The 26,214-nt window shown below is 36.6% G+C and overlaps 1 protein-coding gene across 7 annotated transcripts in view; it reads right to left on the reverse strand.

Annotated features, from left to right (window-relative positions):
* LOC131163616 (mediator of RNA polymerase II transcription subunit 15a-like) overlaps nt 1-26,214 on the reverse strand; it is a 113,624-nt gene that overhangs the window by 15,997 nt on the left and 71,413 nt on the right. For 3 of the 7 annotated variants that reach the window (XM_058120226.1, XM_058120225.1, XM_058120231.1), the window contains 3 exons: nt 20,988-21,191; nt 20,812-20,900; nt 8,787-9,866 (listed from right to left, as the gene is read on the reverse strand). In XM_058120226.1, coding sequence (XP_057976209.1) covers nt 9,662-9,866; nt 20,812-20,900; nt 20,988-21,191 — 498 coding nt within the window. In that variant the 3' untranslated portion in view covers nt 8,787-9,661. Of the gene's footprint in view, nt 1-8,786; nt 9,867-20,811; nt 20,901-20,987; nt 21,192-26,214 lie in introns of those variants that run through there. The other 4 variants (XR_009139074.1, XM_058120228.1, XM_058120229.1 and 1 more) reach the window with 4 other exon arrangements.

Consider the following 26,214-nt stretch of genomic DNA (forward strand, 5'->3'; position numbering starts at 1 on the left):
CTGCAAAAGATTTAACTGAGGTGAATCAGTTAAAGGACCTGTTGTAGAAGGAATTTGACAAGAAGGATCTTGGTTCGGTTAAAAAAAATACTTGGGATGGAGATTCATCGTGACAGAACTACAGGGAGATTATGATTATCTTAGGACGGTTATGTGCATAAGGTGTTGGAGAGGTTTAGCATGACTGATGCAAATCCAGTGCATATACCTTTAGCGAATTATTTTAAGTTGTCTACTGCGAGTTGACTAAGTACGGATGAGGAAATCTGAGATATGTCAAAGGTCTCCCATGCTAATGCTGTGGGGAGTTTAATGTATGCCAAGGTGTGTACGAGGCCAGATTTGGCTCATGTTGTGAGCATGGTAAGTAAGTTTATCTCTAATCCAAGAAGGCAGCATTGAGAAGTTGTCAAATGGATACTAAGATACTTAAAGGGTACATCGGATTATGGCATCATGTTCAGCAAGTAACAATGTTGTCTTTCAGTTATGGGGTATGTAGATGCTGATTATGCTGGAGATATGGAAGACAAAAAATCTACAATCGAGATATGTCTTTACCCTTGTAGGAGGACCGGTATGTTTGAGATCCATGGTTCAGTCTCTAGTAGCATTGTTCACAACTGAGGCGAAATATATGGCAGTTGCCAAAACTGTAAAGTAAGCCTTATGGCTTACCGATTTAGTTAGAGAGCTGGGATTACAGCAAAATGGAGTGATACTGCATTGTGATAGTCAGAGTGTCATTTATTTGGTGAAAAATCAAGTGTACCATGCTAGAACTAAACATATTGATGTGAGGGTGAGCTTATGTTGGAGAAAGTTCACACTTCTGAAAATGCAGTGGATGTTATGACGAAATTGATTACTTCTGAAAAGTTCAAGCATTGTTTGGACTTACTTCGTGTCTCCAATTGATAGATGGGAGATAAACCCAATCGAGCGGTTCAAGTTCAAGATGGAGTAGTAAGATGTTTTTTGGGATTCTCCTAAGGGGCGTATAATCGCCAAGATAGAGATTGTTGTTTATAATGTAACTCTTATACTTTGGATTTCATAAACAAAGAATGAAGAAAAACATAAGGGGGGGCAGCATAGTAGGGACTCGTTGACGAGTGCCCTGTCCTCGTCGATGAGTAGATCCTGAGAGCAGATAAATCTCAGTCAAAGACTCGTCGACAAATCCCCTGTTCTCGTTGACGATGAGATACCGAGAGCCAGAAAATTTCAGCGTTAAAGACTCATTGACGAGAGGATAGTCTAGTTGACAAATGAGCTTCTTTGACTCGTCGACAAATTCCCTATTCTCGTCAATGAGTGTACTTGGGCTACGAGAAGAAATTTAAATTTTAAATTTAAATGTTAGGGTTAGGATTATACACGGTTCGGTGCGGTTCGATTTTGGCCATAACTGAAAACCAAACCAAAATTTTCGATTTTGGAATTTCTGAACCAAAACCAAAACTGAACTGAAATTATGCTTTAATTGAAAACCGAAAATGCGGCGGTTCGATTACGGTTTTTCGATTTTAAACCGATTTTTCTTTTGTACCTTTAGTTTTCATAAAGTTGTTGAAAATTTATTAAGCATTTTAATTTTTTATAGGGACTCATAATTTTAACAAAATAAAATTTATTGGACACTTTTAACAAAAATAACCTTTATTTTTCATAAAGTTCTTAAAAATTTATTAAGCATTGTTATTTTCTATAGTGGCTATATGACTATATTGCATGCTATCTTTTTACTAGTCATATTATATATATCTTATATAAATCGATTTTTCGATTCGGTTTCAACACAAAACCAAAACCGAAATCGAAACCGAACATTTTTATTTTTGAAAACCGCAAACGAAACTGAAAACCAAAAAACCAAAAAACCAAATAGTTTATGATTTCGGTTTAGTTTCGATCCGATTTTTGGCATTTCGGTAATTTTTGTATACCCCTAATTGGGGTGGTTGGATATTCAGAGGTAAACCTCTGGGGGACTGTTATATATGTCATTCTGGATGTATATTGACATAGAGAGTGATCATTTGAGAAGTGTATTGTGTGCTTTGACATTTCCTTAATGAAATTTTTGTGCCATTGCTTCCGTGGATGTAAACTTTGTCAAACCACGTAAATCTTGTTGCTGTGCTTATTATTTCTTGTTTACTGGTTGTGTTTGATTAATTCCGTTATGCATCCTATATCCGACAATTATTACAACACGAGCAACCTAAATTTGATTTAAAAATAAAATTTGCTGATTATTGTTCTTATGACAAAGGTCCTTACGTATTAGTCAACTTCCTTTTTCTTTTTTCTTTTTTCTTTTTTAATTTTATGAGTGATTTCATGTATTATTTACAAGTAATTTACATATAATTCGAGACTCGGAGAAAGCCCACTTCCTATGGTGGAGTCGTTAACATGCTATTCCAGATCTTGCACGGGGAACACAGTCACCGACCTCCCTCTATGCCCTCCAAAAAAAATTAACAATAAAAGAAAAGAGGTCCATGCAATGCATCAAATCACTTAACCACCCCCTTGTTGGGGTTTTACAGATCAAGTAATTAATGGAGAAAAATAAACAAAGCGCACACACACAAATATTGACACCAGAGTTACGTGGTTCGGCCAAATTCTGGCCTACATCCACAGGAGCGAGAGATTACTATTTACTGTGAAAAATACAGAGGAGGAGGAGGATACAATCACTCAACTCTCACTCAACTTTTACAGTTCTCTCTCTACACAATCTCTCTACTTCACATAGCTTACACTGCAACACACTCTCTCACACTTTGCACTCTTATGCACGCTGCAACAAACCACACCACCCTACACAACTCCACACACACGTATATATATATATATATACACAAGGGGGAACAAAAAATTCAACGGGCGGTGGCTAAATGTCAACATGTCCGGCAGAGTAGGTGGAGCAGCAAAGGTTGATGGAGGAGCAACCGGCGCCGAAGATGTTGAAGGAGCAGTAGCCGTCTGCTTTGACTGGGTATGGATCCATCAATTCTCCCCCTCCATACCCATAGGAGGAGAATAATATGTTAATCTTCAATTGACGTCCATCCCAGCTATATCCCTACATAGCTGGAGCTTCTCATAAGTTACCCCCTTTGTTAACATGTCTGCCGGATTCTCTTTAGTATGAATTTTGACTAGCTTCAACAGTTGTTGTTCTATCACTTCGCGTATCTAATGATAGCGAATGTCGATATGTTTTGTTCGGGAATGGTACATTGAATTCTTGCTCAAGTCCAGTGCACTCTAACTATCACAATGTACCTTGTATTCTTCCTGTTTGACTCCTAACTCTTGAAGAAACCGCTTTAACCACAATATCTCCTTCCCAGCTTCCGCTGCGGCAATATATTCTGCTTCTGTTGTGGATAGGGCAACACACTTTTGCAATTTTGACTGCCATGATACAGCTCCCCCTACAAAGGTGAACAAAAAACCTGATGTGGACTTTCTTCCATCAAGATCACCTATGTCTGCATCAGTGTAACCCTCCAAGATTGGTTCAGCTTCCCCAAAACATAAGCATAATCCCGATGTACCTTTCAAGTACTTGAGAATCCATTTCACAGCTTCCCAATGGTCTTTCCCTAGATTGGAAAGAAACCTGCTCACAACGCCTACAGCGTGGGCAATGTCTGGTCTCGTACACACCATTGCGTACATCAAGCTTCCAACTGCTGATGAGTATGGGACTATTGTCATTTCTTTCCTTGATGAGTGAGACAACTTCTTGCTTAGCTTGAAATGATTAGCCAGTGGAGTACTTACTGGCTTGACACTTTCCATGTTGAACTTTTTGATTACCCGCTCAATATACTTCTCCTGTGATAACCATAATTTTCTGGCTTTCCTGTTGCGACTGATCCTGATGCCTAGGATCTGCTGAGCTGGGCCTAAGTCCTTCATTTCAAAAGATTTAGACAACTCCATCTTTAACTTGTTGATCTTGCTTGCATCCTAACCAATGATCAACATGTCATCAATATAGAGTAGTAGTATGACAAGATTACCATCAGGAAATATCTGAACATATGCACACTGATCTGCTGCAGTCCTCTTGTATCCGTGACTCACCATGAAAGAGTCAAATTTTCTATACCATTGTCTCGGTGCTTGTTTAAGACCGTAGAGACTTTTCTTCAACCTGCAGACTAGATGTTCTTTCCCTGGAACTTCAAATCCTTCTGGTTGCTCCATGTAGATGTCTTCTTCCAAGTCTTCATGTAGGAAGGCTCTCTTCACATCCATTTGTTCAAGCTCTAGATTTAACTTGACTACTAATCCGAGTATGACTCGAATTGTTGTCATTTTCACTACTGGCGAAACTATCTCGTCAAAGTCAACGCCTTTCTTCTGTTCGAAACCTTTGATGACCAATCTGGCTCTATGCGTCATAATTTGTCCACTACCATCTTTCTTAAGCTTGAACACCCATTTGTTCCTTAGTGCTCTCTTCCCTTTGGGAAGTCTTACCAGCTTGTACGTTTGATTCTTATGTAAAGAATTCATCTCTGCTTTCATAGCTTCTATCCATTTAGCTTTGTCGGTATGAGACTGGACCTCTTGGAAACTTTCTGGCTCCCCCTCATCAGTGAGTAAAAGATATTCTGATTTTGGATATCTTCTCGACGGAATCAAAACACGAGCTCTTTCAGATCTTCTGGGCTCAACTTCTTCTAGAGGAGGATATACTTCATCATCTGACTGATGTGATGATTCTGCAATTTCTGGTGAAGGGGGTTGTTGCTCCCCCTGCTCAACACCATCTACATCTGTTTCCAAAAGATCATCCTGCAATTCTCCATGGTTTGTGGGAGAATATGATGGTGTAGGATCCGTTACAATGACTGGAGCACTGGAACTAGGCTGGTTAGACTTTATTTGTGGTTCAAAGTCCTCAAACACCTGGTTTTCATGGAAAACCACATCTCTCGATCTGATGACCTTCTTCCTCTCTGGATCCCATAATCTGTAGCCGAATTCATCATCTCCATAGCCAATAAAGATACATAGAATAGATTTCACGTCGAGCTTTTGCCTCTGCTCATTAGATATACATGCAAAAGCTTTGCACCCAAACACTCTTAGATGAGTGTAAGAAACTTTTCTTCTGGTCCATTCTTTCTCTGGAATTCCAAAATTAAGTGGTGCTGACGGTGATCTGTTGATAAGGTAACATGCGGCACGAATAGCTTCCCCCCAAAATGGCTTAGGTAATTTAGCCATACTGAGCATACTTCTAACTCTCTCCATAATGGTCCGATTCATTCTTTCAGCTACACCATTATGTTGTGGGGTACGTGGAACCGTCTTTTCATGCCTAATACCACGTTCAGTACAATATGCTCTGAACTCGTTGGAAGTATACTCGCCTCCATTGTCTGTCCGGAGGCACTTCAATTTCTTCTCTGTTTGCCTCTCTACCATAGCATGAAATTCCTTGAAATATTTAAATACCTGGTACTTTGTTTTCAGAAAGTATACCCACACCTTCCTTGAAGCGTCGTCAATAAAGGTAACAAAATACTTGTTGCCGCTGATTGATTCTACTTCAATGGGTCTGCATACGTCAGAATGTACCAAACTCAATGGCTTCGACCTTCTCTTCATAGAGGAACTAAATGAAACTCTATATTGTTTCCCAAATAAGCAATGATCACATGGGTTTAAGGCAATACCTTTTGTGATTTTGATAAATGCCTTCTTCGCCAGTGTAAGGAGCCCTTTTTCACCCACGTGTCCGAGTCTCTTGTGCCATAGGTTTGGTGATGCTTCATCTTCCACTGCATTGATGGCATCAGTACAAATCTTCACTTGCGTCTTGTACAATGTGCAACAAATGTGTCCTCGTGCTATTGTCAAATTACCTTTTGATAATTTCCAAGCACCTTTCCCAAAGTAGCTTTCATAGCCCTGTTTATCAAGGGCTGCACCAGAAATAAGGTTGAGCCGAAGGTCTGGGACATGTCGAACATCCTTTAGTGTTATGGTGCAACCAATATTGGTCACAATCTGCACGACTCCGATTCCCACGATCTGAGAAGAGCTAGTGTTCCCCATCTTTATTGTACCAAAATCTCCAGATTTATACATCGTGAAGAATTCTTTGTGGGGAGTGGCATGGTAGGAGGCTGCTGTGTCTACCACCCATTCAGTGTCGTGGTTCCCAATATGACAACATGCATCTTCATCAATTAAAAAGACTGATATATCTTGGGTTAAGGTGACCGAGTTCTCACCTTCCTCTTTCTTTTGTTGCTAGCGGCTTTGACCATGATCCCGCCGAAATTTTCGACAATCTTTCTTCATGTGACCTTCAATGCCACAATAGTAACAAGAGATTTTCCCTCTCTGCCAATTTTTACCATCACTAAATCTGCCGCGATCCTAGGATCTTCCTCTAGATTTGCTTCTACATCTGCCTCTACCTCGACTTCTGGTACTGGTACTTTCTTGAGGTCGGCCTCTGGTTTCAGTAACAAAGGCTTGTGACTGATCTGCACCTGTTTCCTTTCTCCTGGCCTCTTTATTGAATAAGACATCTTTTACCATCGCCATGGTAAGTTTGTCGTCAGGAGCTGAATTGCTGAGAGTGATAACCAATGTCTCCCAACTGTCCGGTAAGGAACTAAGAAGCAGCAATGCTTCTGCTTCATCACCAAGATCCATCTTTACTGATGAAAGCTGATTTACTAGATTTTGGAACTCACTAGTATGTTCATCTATAGAGGTCCTGCTTTTTAACTTCAGATTAACAAGCTGTCTCATTAACATGGCTTTGTTGCGAGCAATCTTGGCCTAGTATATGTTTTCCAGCTTCTTCCAAAGACTATAAGCATCAGTCTCTTGTGCGACGTGATGATATACCTTATGATCAATCCATTGTCTGATTTGACCAATGGTCTTCCTATTCATTCTTCTCCAATCATCATCTTTGACGAAATTTAGTTTCATACCTTTATAATCCAAAGAATCTGCCAGATCCTTACAATTAAGGAGATCCTCCATCCGAGACCTCCACAAAGTGTAATTGGAGGCTGTGAGTTTGATCATAGTACCCGAGTTTGACTCCTCCATTGATTTTTAAGTACTAACTTGCTCGTACAGAAAAATTGGTACAGAATTTCGAGAAACCGAATATACGGTTGCGTTCGGAACGGTCAAAAACCCTTGTAATGGCTTAAGTTGTTTGAAAAACGGACCTGGAATGGCCTTGAAAAGCCTGGTCAAAATTCGGTCAAACCGGTCAACTCTGGTCAACTATGCTGACGTGGCAGTGATGACATGTCAGCCTGACGTGGATAGGGGCGCACTGCGGGTCCCAGGTGCTGACGTGGCACTGCCCAGGTTGCTGACTAGGCGCCACGTGTTGCTGACTGGTCGCGGGTCCCGACTGACGTGGCCTGGCGCTGACTCAGCGCTTACGTGGCCGCTGATGTCAGCGTCTTCTTTCTGCGAATGTGCGCCGGACGTTTGCCATCGCGTGAACGCGTGTGACGATGCTTCCCGATCAATAGCCGGCGCGTGGAGGCGCATATGGGAGCATGGAAACGTCGCCTGGACGTTGGCGGCGCGTGTAGGCGCGTACGGCATTTTCCGAAATCGTTTGGAGCTCCAGTTGACACCGTTTGCTTCGTCTCGACGAGTAGAGTTTGATGGTAGCCTCAAAATTAAATTTTGAGTTACTGGACAGAGGCTCAAAAATCTGGGAATTTTCTCCGATCTGAAATTCTACTCCAACAATACGCTTTGATACCACTTTGTTGGGGTTTTACAGATCAAGTAATTAATGGAGAAAAATAAACAAAACGCGCACACACAAATATTGACACCAGAGTTACGTGGTTCGACCAAATTTCGGCCTATGTCCACGGGAGCGAGAGATTACTATTTACTGGGAAAAATACAGAAGAGGAGGAGGATACAATCACTCAACTCTCACTTAACTCTTACAGCTCTCTCTCTACACAATCTCTCTACTTCACGTAGCTTACACTGCAACACACTCTCTCACACTCTGCACTCTTATGCACGCTGCAACACACCACACCACCCTACACAACTCCACACACACACACACACATATATATATATATATATATACACACAAGGGGGAACAAAAAATTCAACGGGCGGTGGCTAAATGTCAACACGTCCGGCTGAGTAGGTGGAGCAGCAAAGGTTGATGGAGGAGCAGCCGGCGCCGAAGATGTTGAAGGAGCAATAGCCGTCTGCTTTGACTGGGTATAAATCCATCACCCCTCTACCCTTTTGAGAGAGAGAGAGAGAGAGAGAGAGAGAGAGAGAGAGAGAGAGAGAGAGAGAGAGAGAGAGAGAGAATTACTATAAGATGGCACACATGCACTTTGGCATCCAATTCATAATGCATCCTATACCATACGTGGGACAATGAATGGTGACAAGTTCTATTTCTGTACTAGTGTGATAAATTATCAAGAACACATTTGTTTCCACATTTGTCTTTTTTTCAGAACAGGAAAAGAAAAGAAAAGACAATCCTGTTTTCTTTTTCTATTTTAAATACAGTTTCCTGTTTTCTGATTTGAGAAATACATTGTCCGAAATCAATGCATTCTCTTTTAAGTCAATAAATATGACTTTTATTTAATTTAATTGTGGTTGGAGCTGCTTAGACAAATGAAAGTAATGGAGGATGTGGTCTTCATAGAATGATACAAATTTGGAATCAAAATATATAGAATCAAAGAGTTACACACTTAACATACAAATTTGGAATCAAAATATATAGAATCAAAGAGTTACACACTTAACATCACCTCCTTATCACTGGTAAGGATGTGTAAACAAAGTGAGTATAGCTTGATGTAAAAGAATTTGGTTAGTACAAACTTTTTTCTAGCTGTATTATGGAACATTTTTTTATCATTCTTTCTAAACAAAGTCAAATTTCCTCTCTTTCGGCTTCTATTCTCATCTTCATTTTTTTTTTTTCATTGATTCAAGAAGCAAAATGATTTGTTGGGCCAAACAATCATAAACAAGCATATTCGGGTGAGCCGACAAAATAGAAAAAAAACGATAACATATATGCATTTACTAAGTAATGCTGAAAGTATGGAAATCTTTTAGAAGCTCACAAACAAGGCAGCCGGCTTTGGTCCATTAGCTTTTGCACTAAACCAGTGGCAGAAGCTTTGGCAATCTCAGAGGGTACGATGTCATATGCTGTTGATGGTAATTGTGCTAACCTGTAGACATCAAAATAATTCTCAGAAAAATCTAAATTAGGTATAGATAGAACTGCTCTTTTCACTTCCCAGGACCAAGATGGCTTCTTTCTCAAGAGGGTCCTGGAAAAGGAAAGAAAAACAAAGGCTTGCGAAGTATGTTCTGAAATTTAAGAACAGTGACATGATAGTTAGGTTTCTGCTCTATAAAGGGCCAAGAAAACAAAACAGAAATGGCCAGACTACAACCGTTTGAGCTGGCACTCTTTTAACATACACAAGTTCAACCATGTTACTGACATAAAAAGTTTAAGCCAAATTCCACCTTGCCAAGAAAGATGGTTCCCTGGTGCACCTGCACAAGAAGAGAGAAGAAAACAACTTCGTTTTGTTGGACAATGTTCAGAGAATCATCACGCAGCACTGAGGCAGTTTTCCCAAGTCCCATATTTTGAGCTGAAGCTCCCTCCACCATTCTGTTCTGCATACTCACAAATAACTGATCGAGCACAAGCATCCCAATTCCATGCTATATCCCTCAGTGACACAGGTTCCATGAGGCTTCGGAGAGAGATGCTGAGCTTTGACTTTGCCTTCATGGAAAGATCTTCGTCCTTGCTGTCAAAGCAGAATGTTGGACCAAATTTTATATCAAATGACGTATATACATAATTCAGGTGGTAGAAGAAATGACAGGGGGGACAGGGAGAGGAGGGAAATTAAGGGAAGCCTCTGAAGCGCTTGGGTTGATCAGCTCCATCCACACAATGTTGCCAGAAGAAATACCAGCATAATAACTAAAAATAAATACAAAAATGCTGGTAAGAGGAGAAAAAACTATAAAAAAAAAAAATCTAACCCTATGTTTTGAGGGGCCTCTAATTTAGATTTGTTTTGTATATGGAATGAGATGTAATATTATATTGAAATTTATCCAAATCCAAATTTAAGGTCCGAAATCCGTGCTCGTAAATACAACGTAAGTGTACAAAACATACAACATAAGCATGTTATTGAGAATTCCACTTGTGAATTTGTCTCACATTGAAAAATTTGAGTGGATGATGGGTATACATGGTTGGGCCCAAGACCCAAAAGACTTAAACTTTTGGGTCAAGTTGGTACTCGCTCATGTGTATTAAGATCACCTATGGACTCCTCTAGTGCTAACAAGTGGTATCAGAGCCGACGATTCATAATTCTGGGTGAACGACATCGTAAAAGTCAATACGTCCAACTAATTCTCCTAATGTGCTAACAGTTGAAGGACCAAGTGTGTGACCAAGGCCAATAAGGATCATCTAAACCTAGGATGGATCCGAATAGGATCAAGATGTGGGAGGTAGGATTGGTTTGGAGACATGTGGAATGCAATTCGAGGCATATAAAGCGCCAGTGGAAAGGCTCACTTAAGCAACTGTTGGGGAATCGGGCTTACTCCCATAAGGGAGATGATTTCTGTTCAAGGGGGAGCAGTTGGAATTTACAAGTAATGGGGAGATTGTTAAGAATTTCACTTGTGAGTTTGTCCCATATTGAAAAATTTGAGTGGATGATGGGTGCTTATATAGATGGTTGAGTCCAAGACCCAATAGTCTTAAGTTTTTGGGTCAAGTTGGTGCTCACTCATGTGCATTAAAACCACCCATGGACTCCTACGGTGTTAACAAGTGGTATCAGAGCCAATAGTTCATAATTCTGGGGTGAGCGACATCGTAAAAGTCAGGACGTGAAATTAATTCTCCTGACGTACTAATAGTTGGACGACCAAGTGTGTGAACAAGGCCCATAAGAATATCATCTAGGCTTGGGATGGATCCGAATAAGGTCAAGACATGGGAGGTAGGATTGGTACGGAGGATGCTTATATACATGGTTAGACTCAAGACCAAATAGGTTTAAACTTTTGGGTTCAGTTGGTGCTCACTCATGTGTATTAAGACCACCCATGGACTCCTCCAGTGCTAACAAGTGGTATCTGAGCCGACAGTTCGTAATTCTGAGTGAGTGACATCGTAAAAGTCGAGACGTGAAACTAATTCTCCTTACGTGCTAACAATTGGAGGACCAAGTGTGTGACCAAGGCCAATAAGGATCATCTAAGCGTATGATGGATCCGAATAGGGTCAAGACATAGGAGGTAGGATTGGTTTGGAGGGTGCTTATATACATGGTTAGGCCCAAGACCCAACACGCTAAAACTTTTGGGTCAAGTTGATGCTCACTTATGTGTATTAAGACCACCCATGGACTCCTCTGTGCTAACACATGTCAATATTTTCAAATACAAAATAAATATAAAAATGTAGCCAACAAGCTAGGAAAGGTTGCATCAAATGTGGAGAACATAACACAAGTCAACGAAAAAAAAAAAAAGCATGCCAATATTTTAAAATATAAATAATCCTTTCGGATTCAAAAATTATTTCACCCCATATTTGGAGAGGCCCTGGATTTGGATAAAATATAATATAAATTATATTGAAATTTGTTCAAATGCACCCAAATCCAAATTTAAGGTCCGAAATCTATGCTCTCAAACGCAGGGGAGAATTTGTGACGCACAGGGGGTTTCATGGTCATTCACGAACAATCAAATTCTTGTGCAGTTTAATTTTTTAATTTTTTTGGAAAAGCTCAGATTGCATGTGCAAATGACATGGATGAAAATTAACTTTTGGCCATCTCTGTAAAAAAATAATCACCTTATTCAGAAAATATTTGGCAGAAAAGCCAGAAAATTAAATGCTATCAGTTCGAAGTTTGATTACTAAAAATATCCTGAGCTGAATAAGATTTGTATTTAACAAAGATATTCAAACTTTCATATTCACCTCTAAATCAATCCCTTATAATCCTATTAGCAATTTTTTTTTTCACACTTTCCTAAAACCCAGTATTTGTAACCTAAAGCACCTGGCCTCATAGCTTTCTTAACAAAACAACTCTTAAAAGTAATAGCTATTTTATACATCATCTTGTAAGTGCTTGACCCATTTTTGCACTAATTTAATGGTCAGCATCAGCTCGAATCTCCCCATCCACATGAATGACCAATCCAGTATAACAAAAATATCACTCATTATTGAGGATTAAGGGCACAATTTTGTCTTCTTTTTAATCTTTACTGCAGGAGCTCAGGAAATTTTAAAACAGACCTCTGCTCTTGGTCAGATATTTTTGCCATCTGACTGTATCTTCTGTAAACTTTTCTCTAGTTGAGCTGGCATCCCCTTGGTGCCCTCTAGTGCAACTCTTGTTCTTTTAAAAGAAAAACAATTAAGGGCTATTTAATTATGGAAAATAGTTTTCATTTTCACATTGTCTTCCAATTTTCCAACATTGGTATGGGAAAGTTGGAAAACATTTTCCTACTGCTTTCCAAATGTTTGATTACTGGAAAATAAGGCACATTCTAATAATTCTTTAAAAAACTGGGGAATAAAAAAAACAGTTTCAACAACTAAACTGGCCCTTAGTATCTTCTTGCCCTCAATTTTCATGATTTCCTAATCTCCACCACAAGTCTTATGAAAATCATATCACATGCTTCTCCAAAATCCTACTCACAATAAAACCTTCATATAATGCACTCCAAAATTCTAAAATAATGTTCACATTTATATTTTCTATGTAAATCTGTCAGCCAGCAAACAGTATATGGTGTTATTATATCCAAAGGAACCATTTGTTTGGAAATTGTGCAACTTATTCAGCATGTCTTCAACTGGGCTTTACCACATCCCCTATATTCTCCTAAGCCTCAATTACTGTTTAACAAACATTCCCTACTAAAAAAGCTTCTCTAACTGTAGAAACATGATTTGAAATGTCATAGGACTTACATATTGCCCCCAACAGACAGCTTTATCTACTTCCACAGGTGCACATTATCATGTTAGTGCCGAGGAAGTCCTCAGAAGCCACTTGATAATAGGTAAGCATCAACTCGACTCAAAAGCTTAATTGGGCCTAACCATGCATAATAAGCACCCACCATCCAATTCTCAACAATCTCCCCCTCATTTAAGAGTTCCAACAATTCCCCCTTGAAGCCCTTATTTGTCATGCAACCAACTAGGAGTCATTACTCAACCATGGGAAAGGGCATGAAACCATGGGAGTCCACTCCTCTTCCACGTGCCTACATTTGCAAGAACACATGCACTAAAGCCCAATTCAAACTCTCCCCTTTTGAGCTGAAACCATCTCTCTTATAGGAGCAAGTCCAATTCTCCAACATCCTACTCATCAACATCTCCACTAACTATCTTCTAAAGTTCATTAGAATCCAATGATACCTTAACATCCTCCATGCTTATGGTTGATTTACTACAACAATGTTTGAATGAGGTGCTCATAAGATTTAGGCAATAAACACAACAATATTAGGGTTTGATCCTCATCATCAATTCAGGGCCGGCCTAACCATAAGGCGGTTGAGGTGTTTGCCTTTGGGGCCCCCAATTTTTTTTTTTTATATAATCATGTTAACATTATTTATTATGCTCTCTTCCCATATATTGACTTCCCAACTACCAAGTAAATGAAATTGTATTTTAAAATGTAAAATAAATGCAATTTAATTTTTTTTTTCAAGTCTCAATGTCTTATGACTGTTTGGCACAACTTTATTATGTCTCTAACTCTCTATTACTCTCATCTTTTTCTCTCTGTCTCTCTCAAAAAATCTCTCCATCTCTCACTCTCTGTCACTCTCATCTCTTGGTCTCTCTATGATTTTTGCTCCGACTCTTGTGTTCATCATCTTCGGGCCTCTGATTCTCTGTAATTTTCATCAACCCTAATTTTGATTTCAGTGTTTGTGCAATATTTTTCTATTATTTTCATTCTGAATTTTTTTTTTTTCTATTTTTTCTTAAATTTTGGAAGCTTTGAGGTTAGAACGTTGTATCTGGCAAGAATCCGATATCTCCAAAGCCTCGCTCGCCAATCGATTTGCAATAATAATAATAATCAGGTTATATTGTTTCAATCTATTATTTTTATAGATTTATTAAATTTATTTTTATTTGTTTACATAATTAGTCAATTTATAGTTAGTGTTAATTTTGAAATTTAATTATGTCAATGAGAAAATATGAATTCGGATATGAAAAAAGAAGAAAGAAAAAGAAAATAGAAGAATTAGTGTTATCTCAAAAGGGAGCTCTTGATAAATTTATTTCTAGTTCTAAACAAAATATAAATGAGTAAGATGAAAATCCTCTAAGAAACGAGCAAACAATTCCAGAGATGGAATAATAATCTAATATAATAATAATAATAATAATAATAATAATAATAATAATAATAATAATAATAAAGATAACATTGATATACAAGAAATGCTAATTAATGATATTTCTTTTGAAAGACATTTTAAAAATATAGAAGAAGAAGAAATAAATAATGATGATAATATTGATGATAATATTTATAATCCAAAATATTGGGAAAATATAGATACCAAATTTCAAAATTTATTAGTTGAAAAAGGTCCTATTAGGGATAATGATTTAATTTTTCCAAAACATGAAAATTCAAGATATTTTCCAAATATATATTATATTTGAAAAATTATCAAATGGAGAGAAACATGATAGAAAATGACTTATATATTCTCAAGATTTAGTAGAGTATTTTGTTTTTGTTGTAAGTTATTTGGCCAAAAATTAAATAACCAACAACTAGCTAATAAAGGGTGTAAAGATTGGAAAAATCTTAGTACTAAGCTTAAAAGTCACAAAATTAGTGAAGAACATATTTTCAATATGAGTACATGGGCTAATTTAGAGTTAAGATTGTTAAAAAATACAACAATTGATAAAAATATGGAAGAATAAAATAACAAAGAAAAAGAACATTGGAAAAAAGTATTATTGAAAATTATTTTTGTTGTGAAAACTCTTGCTAAAAATAATTTGGCATTTTGTGGGAAAAATGAACGAATTTATCAAGAGAATAATGAGATTTTTTTAAGTTTGATTGAAATGATAGTAGAATTTGATCCAATAATAAAAGAACATATTCGACGTTTTCAACATGGTGAAATTCATAATCATTATTTTGGTCATAATATGCAAAATGAATTGATAAATTTGTTAACTCTTAAAATTAAAAAGAAAATTATGAAGCAAAATATTATTCAATCATACTCGATTGCACTCCGGATGTAAGTCATCAAGAACAAATGTCTTTAATAATACAATATTTGAATCTTTCTACAAGTCCAATTAAAATAGAAGAACATTTTATAGAATTTCTAAAAGTAGATGATACGTCAGGAAAATGACTTTTTAATGAATTAATAAATGTCATACAAAATTTGAACTTGGTATTGAGAATATAAGAGGGCAAGGATATGATAATGGATCTAATATGAAAGGAAAACAACAAGGTATACAAAAGAGACTATTAGATATAAATCCTAGAGCATTTTATACTCCGTGTGGTTGTCATAGTCTTAATCTAGTACTTTGTGATGTGTTTACTTGTTGTTCTAAAGTTATAACTTTTTTTGGAGTAGTACAACGAATATATACATTATTTTCTTCTTCTACAAAACGATGAAAAATTTTAACCGAATATGTACCAAATTTAACTGTAAAATCATTATCACAAACACGTTGGGAAGGTCGAATAAAGAGTGTTAAGGCAATAAGGTTTCAAGCTTCTCAAAATTAGAGATGCTATACTTCAATTAGAAAAAAAATCCAAAAATAAAGAATGAATCTTATTGTACAGCAACTTATGAAATGGAAAATTTTGAATTTTTACTTGGAATGATTATTTGGTATGACATACTATTTGTTGTTAATTGTGTTAGTAACAATCAAAAGGTATGCGTATTGATGTCGCCGTTAATCAATTAAAAGGTCTTATTATTTTTCTAAAAAATTATAGGGATAATAGATTTATATCTTCCACGATTTCAGCAAAAGAGATTGCACTTAAAATGAATAGTGAACTTGTATTTCGTAAAAAACGTGTAATTAGTAGGAAAAAACAATTTGATGAGAATGCTAATGATGATACAACACACTTAGCTGAAAAATCTTTTAGGATTAATTTTTTCTTATACATAATAGATCAAGCTATTATTTCACTTAAAAGTAGATTTGAACAATTTCAAACAAATGAGAATACTTTTGTTTTTTTATATGATTTAAACATATTAAAATCATTAGATGAGAATAATTTGAAACAAAAATGTTTGACACTTGAGAATATTTTAAAATGTGGAACACATTTAGATATTAATGGTTTTGATTTATTTTTAGAATTGAAAATTTTAAGAGAAAGTTTGGAAGAAACGAGTACACCAATTGAAACATTGAACTTTATAAAAAAGATAGATTGCTTTTCAAATGTATTTATTACTTATAGAATTTTATTAACAATACTTGTGACAGTAGCTTCTACAGAAAGAAGTTTTGCAAAACTTAAACTTATAAAAAATTATTTGCGATCAACTATGTCACAAGAAAGATTAAATGAATTGGCTACGTTATCAATAGAAAAAGAAATACTTTAAAATCTTGAATATAAAACTTTAATTAGTGATTTTGCATCTCAAAAAGTTAGAAAAATTAATTTTAAATAAAAATAAAAATTAAACAAAATATTAAAGGTCCCTGATTAAATCATTCGCTTAGGATCCCATATTGTGAAGAGTGGGCCCTGCGTCAATCTTAACATCAATATTGGCAAGATCTACGACTATTTTATTCAACTTATCAACATGAGTTTACAGTCAGTTCATATTTGTTGATACAGCTGCTCTAGCTTCAACCACATGTCGTCTGGTATACGTTCATTTTTTACCTCTCTAATTATGTTGTCGGCCAATGATAACAGAATCAGATCATGAGCTTTCTCCAACATCTCTTCCTTCTCCTCATCCTTCAAACCCTCTGGCAAGGTGATCTTTCCCTTTAGCATCTTCAACAATCCTTGCTGTGCAAGAGCTGCTGATACATTTAGTTTCCACAAATTGGAATAATTATTCTCATCAAGATTCTAAATATCAAGCTTCACAAATGACATCTTAGCTAAACCCTTCAATGAACCAAAGCTCTTATACCATTTGTTATGACTGGTCAAGTGTATGGCACTCTTGACTATCACAGAAAACCATGCTTCCATCCTTATCAACTCCCTTGTATTTGACCAAGCCATTCAGCCACAAAGCTTCCTTCACTACTTCTACCAAAGCCAGATATTCTACCTTAGTTGTGGACAAGGCTACTGTTGATAGCAAAACTGCCTTCCAATGGATGGTATTTCCAAGAAAAGTGAAAACATAACCTGTCAAGGACCTCTGCTTCTTTAAGTCACCTGCATAATCTGAAGTTGGATATCCTATGACATTAGCAACTGTCTTGCCCTTGCCATAAACCAGGCCATAACCAGCAGTCCCTTTCAGATGCCTAAATTAAACTTTACAGTTGCCCAGTGCTTCTTCCAAACAATGCGTATATCTGCTCACTACACTGACAACCTGTAATATCTAGTCTAGAGCAAATCATAGCATAAATAAGAGAACCACGTATGGAATTATTTCCATATACCTCTCCCTACTCCTCAGTAGTAGGTAATAGGACCATTGAAAGTTTAAAATGTGCAGCCAAAGGAGTACTAACCGATTTGGATTGACCCATCAAAAAACATTCAAGCACATTTCAACATACTTGCTCTGTGATAGGAACAATGTCTCGGCACTTCTTTTTCTAATGATTTCCATCCCTAAAATCTTCTTTGTTGTACCTAGATCTTTCATTTCAAACTCACTGCTTAACTAAGCATTCAGGTTATTGATCTCAGACATGTTTTTAGAGAGGATCAACATGTCATCAACATTTTTTTTTTAATAATAAAAGAAGGTATTTAGATAGAGAAAGAGAAGTTACAACAAAAGGCGACAAGAAGTCCATCCCAAAAAAATAAAACAAAAATAAAATGAAATGAAAAGAAGAAAAAGAAAAAAGAAAAAATTAACAGCTAAACAAGGAACCCCCTCTGTAACCCTTTTCCTTCATAGTTCATCGAACTCTTCAACATATGATAACAGACAAATAAATGAGTCACCTGAACTTATTATGATACACACAACTATCACACTAACTTTTGATGAAACCATTACCTCACATAACAGTGTCAAACTGCTTATACCACTGTCAGGGTGACTGCTTCAAGCCATATAATGACTTTTCCAACAAGCACACATGATCTTCTTTTTGAGAAACAACAAATCTCTCAGGTTGATACATATAAATATGTTCACTCAATTCATCATGCAGGAAGGTTGTTTTGACATTTAACTGCTCCAGTTCTAAGTCATAATTAGCAACCATAGCAAGCAATACACGAACAGAAGTATGTTTTATGACTAGGGGAAATACATCAAGAAAATCAATATCTTCCTGCTGTGGAAAACCATTTGCTACCAATTGTTCTTTGAACTTCGCATCTTCCACTCCAAAGATTCCCTCTTTCTTCTTGAAGACCCATTTGCTACCAACGCTCTTTTAGTCTCTTGGCGGTTTAGTTAGGGCCTTGGGGTGGGCAAGAAAAATTAGAAAATCAAACCAAACCGCAAAACGGAACAAAACCAAACCAAAAAATTGGTTAACCATTTTGATTCAGAGCTCTTAATTTTTTCGGTTATCGGTTCAATTTCAGTTTAGCCCATTCAATAACCACAATTAACCTAACTGAATTGATATACTATAAATATACATATAAAATAAATATTATATATAATATCATATAAAATTTTAATAATTTAAATTAAAAAAGTTGTACTAATCTAATTTTCATGCTTAAATTTTATTTTAAATATTTTAAATTAACATGTTGATTATTATGAAAAAAAAAATATATATTATTTTTAGTAACTTTAAAACTTTAAATTATACTTAACAATTCGGTTTGGTTAACCACTGGGTATTGGTCTAAAAACCGGTTAACAGAATTTTGGTTAAACATTTTAAATGGTTCGGTTTCGGTTTCGGTTTCGGTTCGCATTTTCTAACGAACCAAAACTTCAATTCAGTTAATGGTTTGATTAACTGAACCATGCCCACCCCTAGGTCTAGTCAGTTCCCAAATATGATTCTTGTGAAGTGACTCAATCTCTTCAATCATGGCCACAAACCACTGTGCTGATTCAGAACTAGACATGGCATCACGATATGATTGTGGTTCTTTACCATGAATGTCACTTGCTACACTTAATGAAAAACCAACTAAATTAACTAGATCAAACCTTTGTGTAGGCTTTAATTGCCGTTTCTCTCTGTCTCATGTTAACTGCCAATCATTTACCTGATCCTGTGGAACAATATCTGCCTGATTAGAATCATATTCCTCTAAATTAATGGGCTTATTTAGAGTGGTTGCCTGAACCCTAGATTTATTGGACTTGGATCTCAGTTCAACTTGAAGCTCCACCTACTCCTTAACACATTGATCATGACCAAGATGCTCATCAACATAGCAGCCTCATGGAAAGTAACATCCCTGCTAATAGTAAACCTGGAGTTCCGATTACCAATACACCATAATTGATAACCCTTAACCTCATATGCATAGCCTAGGAATATGTGTTCCATCGCCCTGACCTCTAACTTCCCATCATAGACATAAGCATAAGCAATACATACAGATTTTGTTCGAAGCCAACAGTAGCTAAAATGAAAAAAAGCAAATGCTTTAAAAGTGTGGCCAAAAGGGCACTATCAAAGGGATTGCCCCAGAAGTTAGACAAAGCTGAGGCAAGTAATAAAAAAGGAAGTAGCCGCAATTATAGAAGACAGTTCAAATTTCTCAGATGGAGTAGATGTAGCAATTCCATCAAAGAATGGGTTCCTTCTTTTTCCCATTCCCACACTCTACATAATTGTAACTTACACTATTTATATTAGTTCTATGCCTAACACTAGCTAGAAATAAGCAATGTGAGACAAAATACAAGATACCTCACATAAGCAACGTGGGAAAAAATGCAAGACACCACAACACATCATTTGTACGTTGTAACTATGATCAATTTAAACTGATCCAATTCTAAAATAGGATCTCCATTCTCCAGCTTAGCTCCTTTTTGGATGCCAAGGACCAAAGCCACTCTTCCAAGACAACTATAGTTTGAGTAGTTTAGATTTGATGGGTAGGTGAAAATAGTAGTTGTAGAACTTCAGGGAAAATTATGCTAATTTAGATATTGAGGAAATTTTCACTTTGAAAAATTCCGAGGGAGTGAATGAAGGAAAACTTGGGAAACTTCTTAATGCGAAGAAACATGTCAAAAGTCTAAGAAAGTAAGAATCAAAATTGACCTATATCTTGGTTAGTCCAAAATCTACCAGAGAATTCACAAAAACAATTAAGCTGAAATTTGCACTTTAAAGTTTAGGAGAAAGGAAAAAGTATTTTTGAAAATTACCAAAAAATAATAATAATGTAACAGTAGTAGAGAAAGCAATAGATTCGGGTGGGAATCAAGTCTCTCTGAGAACAACATGCAAATGCAATGAAACCAAATGTGCCATTCACTCACCTGCCTTCTGCTGGCAGCTTTTCTAGGAGTATAGGGGAGCAGTTCGGATAATTGGTTGGAACAAGTAATTTTAAGGGCAGAATTGATGACTGCAAAAAACCATAATGAACAATGTTAATTCAGGGGAAGAAAGAGAAATGCAGATTAGTACATTGAATTAAGTGTTTGCAACGCACCATTTCTGCAGATGAATGCTGTGATTTTGAGTTTGGATTAACAGGCACAGCATTGAAAGAGCACTTAACAATTGTCCCTTCACCACCTTCACTTGCAGCTGCAGCTGCTGCTGATGTATCGACATTTTCATCACCGATGTCTACCACAGTGTTTATTAGTTTCTGGTTTATCTCCCTTATTTCATCCAGTAGAGCATAATGCGCCTGCAACATGTGAGACGTTATTATTAGTATTAAAGAAACTAATGGGGCACATTCTTGATCTGTTCAAAGTGTCACAGCGGCAGAGCATGACATTTCCTCTGTTGGGACGATCACTTATAATTAAAATTTTTTAGAGAGATGATGTTGACACTCCACATTTATTTAATCATATATTAGATAAAAAAAATTTTACCAACCCTTTGATTTGCATGATAAAATGATGACTTTGCCCTCTCTTTTTGTCCTTTTCACTTGCAGAATGAAAGTCAACTGGTAGACTGTTAATTAATACGTGAAAAAGTAAATGTAGAGTGCAAATGGCATTTTCTGGACTGCCGATAGCTATTTTTTTTTAAATTATTTATTAATGACATTGAGACTTGTCAAGAGTGAAAAATGGATTTAGGCACAACCATAGGTAGCATATCTGCACTCATGTATTTTACTTTTCAATTTTTCAAAATCTCCTTGGCCTATTTGGTATAATTTTTATTTTCGGTTTTTTGTTTTTTTTTCTGTACTGTGAAGAAACAAATTATGAAAATGTGTTTACTTATGTTACTAGTTTTCTATTTCTATTAACAATTTTGAGTTGTCTGCGAAATGAAAACTATATTTTATGGTTTTTAGTTGTTTTGGCAACCTATTGCTAGAATATGTTAGTATCCAAAAATGACTTTTTTAGATTAAATCATTCATTTTATCTATACTTCTTAATCAAACCAAAATAGAATGATCATATAAATTTAAAATATAATTCAGATAAAAAATGCCCGTAAAATTTCAAAAAACTAAAATATGATAAAAATTATTTACAAAATATTTTTACTTTATTTCAATTGTCATATACAATAAGATTGTTCTTGGAAAGTGAGTTTTCTCAAGTACAATAATTATAATAAATTTTATTTTTATTATATTATTTTTAATTTATATTACTATTTACTTTCTTTTTTTTTCAACAAAAGAAGAAATCATTAATAGAAAGAGAATTTACGAGAGGGACTATGAAAAATCTCCCGAGACTAACTGAGACTCTCCAAGTCAAAACAAAAAAAATGCCTAAGGAAAAAATCATCAAGTCAATGCGTTCCTCCAATCTCTTTGCAGCTCTTGAACACTTATTTCTTTAAAAAATTCATAGCCGAAGCACCACAAAGAAGCCAAATTATTTATTTTTCCCCAAACAACATCTAATTTTTTTCCCAAGAAAAATCTGAGTATTATGGATGAACCCCATAATACTAAGAAAAAGCCATACTTCCATATAGTTGTCCTGTCCTTTCTTCTACCAAAACCTACAAAGGATATTTCTAAAAGGTCTACCACCAAGGGAGGACAAACCCAACTTTCTCCCATAACGCCAACAAGCATATTCCAAATACTCTAAGCAAATTTTCACATTGCAAAAGTGTGAGAAGTTGTCTCAAAGTTCTTGTAACAAAGTACACATCCATCAAAAGAGAGAGCCTTCATAAGTCTCCTAATTTGCAACAAGTTATTGATATTTACCTATTAAACACAACCAACCAAGTGAAAGCCTTTACTTTAGGGGGAAAACCTTCCAAATAGTGGAGTATAACAAGAAAGAAGAGTTGGAATGAATCAAAAATTTTTAATATATATATATTTGCAAGAAAAAACACCTGATTGGTCCAAAGATCAAGAATGAACATCCCTCCCTAAAGATGGATTACTCCTGCTCAATAAAGATAACAAAGATGACAATTCCACCATCACCCTATCATTCAGAGGTCTCCTAAATGAAGATTCTAGGAAAGCAAAGGACTACTCAATTCGCCATCAAAGAAAGAAATGGCTTCATTTTGTTCAAAACTAAAATGAAATAGAGAAGGGAAAGAAGTAGAAAATGGTGCATTACCCAGCCAAGAGTCTTTCCAAAAACGAATATGAGAATCCCTCCCCACCTCAAGTTTAGTGTGAGGGATGAAAGAAGGATAAATCTGATAAATGGATCTCCAAAGAGCATATTAAATTAGCATTGTTATCCCACCCGTTCTCATCCAACCCGAATTTACTTCTTATTGCTTTATGCAAGAAGGACGATTCTTCTAAAGGGAAATAGCCATTTAGCTAGAAGAGTGGTGTTTTTAGAGGCCAACTTGCTAAGACCCAAACCTCCCTCCTTTAGATCTACAAAACTCATTCCAACTCACTAAATTGTCCCTATGACTCCCCCTTTTAGACCATAAAAACTCTCTCATGATCCTCTCAAGCTTCTAGCAATCCTCACCAAAATTTTGAAAACAAACAAGAAATATAATAGGATGCTAGCAAGACAAGCCTAAATCAAAGTAATTATACCCCAAGAGAAAAGAGGACTCCCTTCCAACCATCTCATCCCTTCGTCACCTTTTCGACTACCAGGTTCCAAAAATCTGCAGCAGGGTGAACCCCCGTAGGAACACCTAAGTGTGTCAAAGGCCAATCCAAAATACCACACACCACTTCATTAGCCCACTCCCTTGTGCACTCGACTGGCACATTCATAATCACTAAACCACTCTTCCCCATATTAATTTTGAGCCCAGATCCCCCTTTTGAAAATAAGAAGAATACCCAAAATACCCCTAAAAGAGAAACTGTCGTCATCTACAAAGAAAATGGTGTCATCGGCAAACCGGAGATGCTAATGCACCAATCCTCTCTCTCCACTTCTAGACCTCTAACCAAACCTCTTTCCACTACCCTATCACCATCCTACTCAAAAAATATGCTACAAGAACCAAAACAAAAAAGGGGATAAAGAGTCTCCTTGTCTAAAACCCCTTAAAGCACCAAACCAAGATTTTGGCTACGAATTCATAATTACTAGAAACCACACATTAGACAAGCAACCCTTGATCCACCAACGCCAACGCACACCAAAACCCTTTCTCATAAAAATCTTATCCAAAAAACTCCAGCTCATCATAAACTTTCTCAAAATCTAGTTTAAAAACAAACCCCCTCTTATTCCTACAAATATCCACCACCACCTCATTGGCAACTAAAATAGCATCCACAATCTGTCTCCCCCAAATGAACGCACTTTGAGCAATAGAGATGGTATCATCCAGCACCGCACTCAACCTATTAGCTAAGACTTTAGCAATAATCTTATACACACTAGAAACAAGACTAATAGGCCTAAAATCCTCCATTTCAATAGAATTAGATTTCTTTGAAACCAAAACTATGAAGGAGGAATTAAAGCTCTTACTAAGGGCTCTGTTATTAAAGAACTCGCTAAAAAATTTCAGAAAATTATCCTTTACCATATCCCAACAATTTTGAAAGAAAGCAATGTTAAAAACATTTGGGCCTGGAGCTTTATCCCTAACCATCCCAAAAACCACCCCCCTAACTTCTTCCTTATCAAAAGCTCTCTCTATCCAACAAATCTAATCAATAGATATAGGGTTCCAATCTAATTCCTCTATCATCGACCTACAATGATCCTCCTCTAAATACAAGTTCTGAAAGAAATTGGTGATACGAGAATCAATCTGACCTTGATTATTAGAAACTATCCCATCCCCCATATCTAACTCCCTAAATAAATTCTTACTTCTTTTCCCATTAGCTAGTCTATGAAAGAAGTAAGAGTTGAAGTCACCTTCTTTGACCCATTTGAATTTGGTTTTTAGTCTCCAACTTATCAACTCCTAAAATATCACCTCTTCTAGCGTGTTTTTTTTAGGGAAATTCTCATGATCTGCTCACTATCTTTAAGATTACAATCTTGCTCCCTCCTAACCAAACACCTCCTTTTTCCAAACATTCGACCTCTCCTTTAGGCGTTCCAACTTTCTTATGAAACGGAAACCACCCCAACCCCTTTCCAGATCTTCTCCCCAAAAGTCCCTAACCAAAGGCTTGAAGGCAGCATAATTAAGCAACATATTTTCAAATCTAAAAGGAGTAGGACCCCAAGAGACCTTACTAGATTCCAGCAAGATTGGAAAATGGTCAGATGTAGTCCTAGGAAGAACACAATGAGAAAGGTTTGAAATTCATCCTCCCACTCCCTACAAAACAAAACCAATCAAGTCTGCTAGCCACTGCTCTAGCCCCCTTATAGACCAAGTAAACTTGCATTCCCCAAAGGAATATCTATTAAACCACAATCCCTGATAAGCAAATAAAAAATTCTGCATGATAGCTTTTACTCTACCACCCCATCTCTCTCATTCGGGAATCTCACTGCATTCAAATCACCACCCAGTGCACCCACTATCCACCTAGGACTCCTCCCAAAGGGAACTCGAAAGAGTTGGTCTAGTAGGCCCATACACGGAGGAAACCCCCCATTGACCCCTTCTTCACATTTTGAATAACAAGGAAAGAGAGAAAAAGCTAGACAAAGTATCCAACTTGGAAATATTTTGAGAATCCCACATAACTAGGATGCCACCAAAAGCACCACGCAAGAATAAGAACTCCCACTCCCTACTTCAGCCCACGCCATAAACTCCTAACAACCCCCCATCAACCTCTTCCAATTTAGTCTCTTGAATAAGAACGATAACTGGACAGTATTTGTCCATGACTTACTTCATCAAACTCCTCTTCCTGAACCCCCATAGTCCTTTTACATTCCAACTAACAAACTTCATAGTTTACCTCGCTTACCCAACTTGCGAACCCCTGTATTGCATTTATAATTAAAAGAATAAACTAGATTTTTAACTTCATAGTTTACCTCGCTTGCCCAACTTGCGAGCCCCTTTACACATTTATAATTAAAAGAATAAACTAGATTTTTTTAGCTCTTTCTACGCTTTCTTTTTCCTTCTTTCATAAGTCCTAGGACTAAGGAGTTTAAGTGGGTCTATATCATCGTCGTCGTCGTCCTCATCATCTCATCACTAAATAACCATTAACACTCCCCCTCAAGCCAGAGCATATATATCATATGCTCCTAGCTTGTTACAAATGAATTTCACAGGAGCACCTCCCTCTACTCTAGTGAACATGTCAACAAGCTGAAACTCAGGCTTTACATGAGTGGTCGTAAAGA

The sequence above is a fragment of the Malania oleifera genome, chromosome 9 (assembly GCF_029873635.1).
Source record: "Malania oleifera isolate guangnan ecotype guangnan chromosome 9, ASM2987363v1, whole genome shotgun sequence".
Lineage (NCBI taxonomy): Eukaryota > Viridiplantae > Streptophyta > Magnoliopsida > Santalales > Ximeniaceae > Malania > Malania oleifera.